The sequence below is a fragment of the Haliaeetus albicilla genome, chromosome 2 (assembly GCF_947461875.1).
Source record: "Haliaeetus albicilla chromosome 2, bHalAlb1.1, whole genome shotgun sequence".
NCBI lineage: Eukaryota > Metazoa > Chordata > Aves > Accipitriformes > Accipitridae > Haliaeetus > Haliaeetus albicilla.
In genome coordinates this window covers 54,277,560-54,284,237 of record NC_091484.1, presented here as the reverse complement: position 1 = coordinate 54,284,237, position 6,678 = coordinate 54,277,560, and the positions used below count along the sequence as shown (strand labels likewise).

The 6,678-nt window shown below is 41.1% G+C and overlaps 1 protein-coding gene across 1 annotated transcript in view; it reads right to left on the bottom strand.

Moving 5' to 3' along the window:
- Positions 1 to 605: 605 nt before the first annotated feature.
- The window catches only part of CALCR (calcitonin receptor), a 180,888-nt gene continuing 174,815 nt past the window's right edge, over positions 606 to 6,678 (bottom strand). Inside the window, exon 13 of the mRNA XM_069774988.1 lies at positions 606 to 3,952. Within this exon, the coding sequence (XP_069631089.1) occupies positions 3,731 to 3,952 (222 nt within the window). The 3' untranslated portion in view covers positions 606 to 3,730. The remainder of the gene's footprint in view (positions 3,953 to 6,678) is intronic.

Below are 6,678 nucleotides of genomic sequence, written 5' to 3'. Positions count from 1 at the left end.
GTTGGGTGTGGTGTTTGAGAGGAAACAGATACTGCAGAGGTGATTAATGTAATGTTGGTTTCCTCTTAAAGTACATCTTGAACCCACTGATTCAAGTGTCAGCTCCTTTGCTACTTTTTGATACACTGATACATTAATTACGCTGTTCCTGTGAAATGTATTAGAGACAAAACACCCTACTGCCAAGACATTGTAATTATTGAGGTCATATCAGCATTCCCAATATTACTGTCACTAGCGTATGGTACTGTTTATAAAGCAGAGAAGTGAAATTTACCTTATGTATGCAATGACAACATTTCAAGCTACCTTGAGATGAGGGAAAATAGCATTTTCCATCAGAAAATATTTTGTAAGTACCTCTAAAACACAGACTTTCCTGGAAAGCCCAAGGGTTATGCCAATCCTAAACTCAGTATGTATGTTAGACCAAATTTTTAGTGGCTGCAAATCACATCCCTCCACTGAAACCAAAGCTGCCATAAAGACTGACATCACCACACAATGTTTCCACCACCTGAAGCTCAAACTGAGATCCTAAGCCCCAGATCCTGAATTTGACTTTTGAGAGCATTCTACTGAACAGAGCAAGAAAATATCATTAGTGAAGAAAGAAAACAACCACTATAATGGCAAAGCATTTCCATTTTGTACATCTACATAAACATAATAGACTGTGAAACAACTTTGCACTTACATGTTGTAAATATGTACATTATTAAAACCAACAGGTTCACTATTAAACTATATTATGTACACTTCTTTCACAATCAGCTCATTTGCATCTTTAGAAACTAGGAATGCCTTCTGGAGCACTCCTGGGAAGTGCAGTGTGCCCCAAAGCTATTCAGAAATACAGCATTCATAGCAGAGCGACTTTATTGTCTTTAATGACTAAATCCTGCACTTCCCATTGTTCACTGGTAAAAGTAGAAATAGCAATATGCGAAATACTGTTGTCTGAAAAAATAACTGCTTTCGTATTCCTTGAAGTCTGAAAAATAGGTATGTGGCTTGAACAAATACATGTGATCGTATTTTCTTGTAAATGTTCCACGGGATTAACCATGCGATGATCCATCGGTGGACAGTTAGTTCTAGTTTCCCAGCTCCTCTCTCCTGTACAGTGGCAGTGCCAGCAGCTCACTCCCCACTGGGGAGGAAGCTTTGGTGATGCACCGTGGCTGTGTGCATGTGCTGGTGGCACAAATGCAGCAAACCCCTTCCCTGCAAGGCATTCCCTCACGTATGGATAGTGGGAATTCAGTCCCCTCTCATAGTGCTGGGTTTATGTCTATCCCTCATGAACTCATTCCTGGAATGGACTTTTCCAGTGAGATGGTAATTCATGTAGGTAGACATGTGCAGCAGCCCTCCATTTAAAATTTACAAATGGGTAAAGCTTAGGATCTAGCTGTGTCACTGAAGAAAAAACTGAGCCTGGCTGAACACAATATTTAAAAATGGTTTCAAATTGCTAAGGATGAAATTGACTCCTGTTTTTGAGGTCTACATTGAACAGTATTGCCTAAGTCATTCCTGAACACCGAAGAGAGTTGTTCACCGCTCATCTAAGTCAACAGGGATTTGTCTGCTAATTTCAATAGAATCTGAAAGAGATTATCAAGTTTATGGCAGAAGTAGCTTATGATCTCTTCCTGTGGGACTCTCTAAAGTGCGTTTTACCTTGTGGGATACAGACTGTCCTGCAGTCCTTCCTCAACACAGCTGCAGGGTTAAGGCCTCTGTCTGTAACCTCCAAAGTTACCTCAAAAGAATTGATATTTAGCTGAAGCGCCTTATTTCAGTTTTTCTCTTCTCTTTTACTATCTGACAAGATCTGGATTTACAACTGTTCTAACCCATGATATTTTAAGTATCTTATGAAGTCCTAAGGAGAAAAATCATTATGGATGGAAGCTCAGCAAGCAAATGAAGGAAAGGAAGAAGTTTTACACCAACAGCAGAGGTTCCACATGAATGCAGCTGCAGTATATAGGATGGCATTTAGTCTCTCCCTATTCACCTGCCACATAGGGCAGTTTTTACAAGTCCCAGGTCAGGGCTGATATTTAGACATTTGAGATGAGCAAGTGTCACCACTGGCACCTGTCTCCTCCTCTGATCATGTCTTCTTGCTTGGGTTGGGGTTGAAGCATCAGATGCAAGTGCATTAGCAGGCAAAACAAAGGGGGACTGATAACTTTCCAACTTCAGAGACTGTGATGAATATTTTGAAGTTGCTAGCATTTGAAATATCCCATGCACTTCTCAGCCAAAGGCATTGGAGTGGGAATCTGTAGGACAGTTTTTCAGAGAGATGCAAGAAGGAATGACACTACATTCATTAGACATTTTATGCATAAAACTCCATAGGAGTCACAGCCCTGCAAAACTTCCTTGGCACTGCCCTTGCTCTTGCAGATTCTTTACAATTAGCTTCATGTGGGAAATTAATCTATTTCTTTTGTGATTTGCAGAAATTTTTCAGTGACAGTACTGTAACTTCTAACTGCAAATCAGCTTCTCCCTGACCTGATTTCTGCCTCAGTAATTACATAGAGACTCTAATGATGCTTTGAAAGTGTGATAAAAGGTGCTTATTACTTACAAAACTGTACATTCATCATGTTTTCTTGATGACAGGCTCACACATGAAATCGTCACCTTCAACAATTTGAGACTTAGAACAGCAACTAGATTCTAAAAACAGCTGCTTGCTGTGCTAGGACATTAGTTTCTCATTTCTTACCTGGGATCCTTCACTGGCATGATCATAATTTAATAACAGAGACAAGCATTCATCTAGCATTCATCTCAGAATGGCTATTAAAGAAAATCATAATTTCCAAGCAAATTTCACAGCTTATTCAGAGTGAAAGAATTGTGCCTTAATGATGAGTTTCTGGGCAGAGTAATAGGGTGACAATTTTTCCTATAAATAAATATTCTCAACCTACCAGTAATGTTAAAAAAACCCTGGTTTGAGATGCCTTCAGGACTTGTGTGATGCAGCCTGAAGAACTGATCTGTTTCTCTGAGGGTGTTTGAGATCTTGGTATGCAATGACTATTACACCTTCATTTGCTTTATGCACCTGTTAATGGGATGATAATATTTTGGGGTATACTTTGGGGATGGTAATATTTTGGGGCATTCTTTGGAGATCATCAAGATTTGAATATTTTGGAATGACTCTTCTGTTCATTTGTTTGATTTGTCTTGCAATGTGCAAAATCTTCTAAGCAGTCATCGAGCTCATTAAAAGGGGAGGAATAAAGGACTGCAAGCCGGTTACATCTTGTGAAAGGTGATAGTTCAAAATCTAGTGTTAAAGAAAAGTACTGAAAGCAAAAAGTGCTGAAAGTTTCCAATTGCCACATACTGGTTCTTTCTTTCCTATTTGTTATGGGCTACCTGGCACTGTTACCACTGTCGGATGGTCACTTCATATGGCCAGTATCAGGAGATGTGGAGATTACATAGCCTGGTGGGCAGGTCCACGTTCACTCCCTGTTGCAGCGCACAGGAAGAAATGCTGTTTCCAGGTCTGCGTTAGACTCCCTCTACGCCACTGCTGTCAGAGGCTGACGTGGTTTGAATATGATGTGTCCTTTCACCTGGTCTTGCCCTCTGACACAGTGGCTTGGATTTCCACACTCCCACCCTTCTCCCCACTTTGTTCAAAAGCAGAATGTGAAATGATGTGTTTGCAATGGCTGGTGCTTGGCTAAGCAGATGTCTCTCCAGATTTTAATGCAACAAGTTCAGAGTCCTCCACGTATCTTCCATTTAACTGTTCATTGTTGGAATCATGATGGTACAGGTAAACGGGGACCTCTGTGATTGACGTTGCAGTGTAGGAGGTAGATCGCGTGGAACAGTGTTCTCGGCGTCTTTGGCCCCACTGGGTTTTGTACTGTGTCCATTGCCTCTTCAAAGCTCCTTGTACCTGTTAAAGAAACACATAGTTAGGGTGAAGTATAATCTAAACCCCTATAATTGTAGACATTTTAAAATATGCTGCAGGAAATAGAAGGAAATTAAAAGAAAAAAGAGAAGAGAAGAGAGGAAGAAAAGAAAAGGAAAGAAAAGGAAAGGAAAGGAAAGGAAAGGAAAGGAAAGGAAAGGAAAGGAAAGGAAAGGAAAGGAAAGAGAAAAGAAAAGAGAAGGAAAGAAAAGAAGAAAAGAAAAGAAAAGAAGAAAAGAAAAGAAAAGAAGAAAAGAAAAGAAAAGAAAAGAAAAGAAAAGAAAAGAAAAGAAAAGAAAAGAAAAGAAAAGAAAAGAAAAGAAAAGAAAAGGAAAAAAAAGGAAAAAGAAAAAGCTCCAGGTCTAATTCCATCAGGTTCAGTCTACCTCTCTTCTCCTCTCTGCTCCCAGCTCCAGAAGCAGAAGCAGTTGCTCAGCTCTTGGCCTTAACTCCGTCCCTGCCTACCATATGGCAGCAATTACTGCTTGTGAAGAGTGGGTATAGATTAGCTGTTCCCATAAGAGATAAATGTGGAACAGATTACTGCACGGGAACACAGTAGCATGCTATGGTAGAAGAAGGAAGAGGAAGGAGGGATGGGATTAAAACCCTTCTAATGCTGCAGCTGGATCCTTGCCCCTAGAATGGCTAATGCATTGTGATCCCTGAAAAAACTTAACCTTGAGTAAAACTGGCCATGAATGGCAAAGTGTAAGTACATTTCAAGAACTTGCCAGGGCTAATTTTGTAGAGAGAAAGAGTTGGAGGATTAGTGCAGCTAAACAGAGATTTTGTTCTGGTAATTTAAGAGCAGGGTCTGCGCTGGCAAAAAATAACACTGGTCACAGCCCTCTGCGTAGCAGAGAATTTCAACCTTAGGACATTCATGTTCTAAGAATAAAATATTTTATTCAACATTTACATTAAGAGTGACGTTATATGTGGTGCTATGACTTAAGCTATTGAGTGCTGCCAGGGAATAAAAAGCCCTTCTCCAGCTGCACATTCAGGCGCGCTGGCACTCGCTATCTCCTTCCCAAAGGAAGCGTTGAGACATCAGCAGGGAGTGGGCAAACCCTGGCTCTGTTCCTTTAGATCAGCGATTCCAGCCAGCAAAATGTGAGAATAGGAGCAGTTTGCCATAATAATCTGCTGTAAATGACCACCCCTCCAGAGGAAGGCAGGTGCAGCTGAGGCACTGTGATGACAGGAGTGTCCCAGTGTTTCTGTGCTCCTGCTGAGGTGGACGCTGTATGTCATTTTTTGCTCAGGAAGTAGTCTGAAATCACTCTCTATGCTCTGTGCAGAACAGTGTCTTTGATTCATGTAGATGAATCTGAATGACTTTGATATTTCCCAAGTCTCCACAATTCTAATCACTCTATTAATATGAATATAGTAAAATGTTATCTACTCAGCACCCACAGCTGCCTGCAAGAAAGCTGTTTCATGTCACATAAGGACAAGGCTTCATAAGGAATTGCTGTGAATCTGAGATGCTTACTAAGTGTACAGTGGGACTATGCAGCATGCCAAGAATGGATATTTCAGTTGCTTTGGCTTTTTATTTTTAATCCAAGATGCAAGCCAAGGTATGAAGATTGATGCTATAAATCCTTACTCATGCAAGTAGTTGCACTGACTTTGGTATGACTACTTTCTTGAGTAAACAAAGATTTGCTGGACTAGTCCTTTAAAACTAACTGAAAACGATACCCATGCCCAGTTTCCAATACTAGCTCTTTTTTGCTATTGTTTAGCTCAAGACAAAGTAGTTAAGAGTTCTCTTCATTTGGAGAAATGTATTGTTATTCACCTTCTCCTCACACATAAAGAAAAGAAAACAAATGGCTGAGTGTAGGTTAATTAGATATCAAGCATGGAAAAGGCATATGGTTACAATGGAACTCTAATTACTGGGGCTGTGAGCAAAGCTTATTATGCCAGTACTGAGATTTAAGGTGAAATGGCTGCATGCAGGGATGTTTCAAATCACAAATTTTATCAGTGAGAAAGAATTGCTGTGTGAAAGAGTAATGTGGTTGTAGCACATGATACAGAAACATTACATGTGAGGTAAACCCTGTAAAGATTTTAGTCACTTTAAAATTACCTTTTGATGTTATAGCATGAATATTGTAGCTCAGTCACCCTAGAAGCTATAGGGAAGGACCGGAAGAAGAAATCTTCAGAAGTACTAAGTCAGTGACTTTCCCCAATATCACACTGGGGCAGCAGCTCCTGGAACCTAAGGCTGGACACAATGAGGATAACGCAAGCACAGCAGCTCTGCCCACCTGCAGCCATCTCTCCAGCACCACCACCACCGTCATTAGCACCTCTAGCCATTGCGCACCTCTGGCCTTCGCCTCTGCCCCTAAGTATTGAGTGTGTCTGCATTTCACAGCTGTTCATCCATTGAGATTAATCTCGGCATCCTCAGTGAAGGTGGCAAGAACATGCTGTTACAGCCTTCCTGTTCCTCTCCTAGCCCCTTGCCCCTTGCATAGACCCCAAGGCTTTGATGTCTCTTGCATGGGGAGAAGAGCTGCTGTGAAGGTGATGAGCTCCTGCTGAGCTCTCAAACTGCTCTCAGTTGAACTGGAGTCTGATGGGCCACCAGAGCAACCATAGGTCTGGAGATGATAACAGTTAACTGATGAGGGGAGAACAATGTCACTGAGTCTTATAAAGCCTGCCGTGAGGAG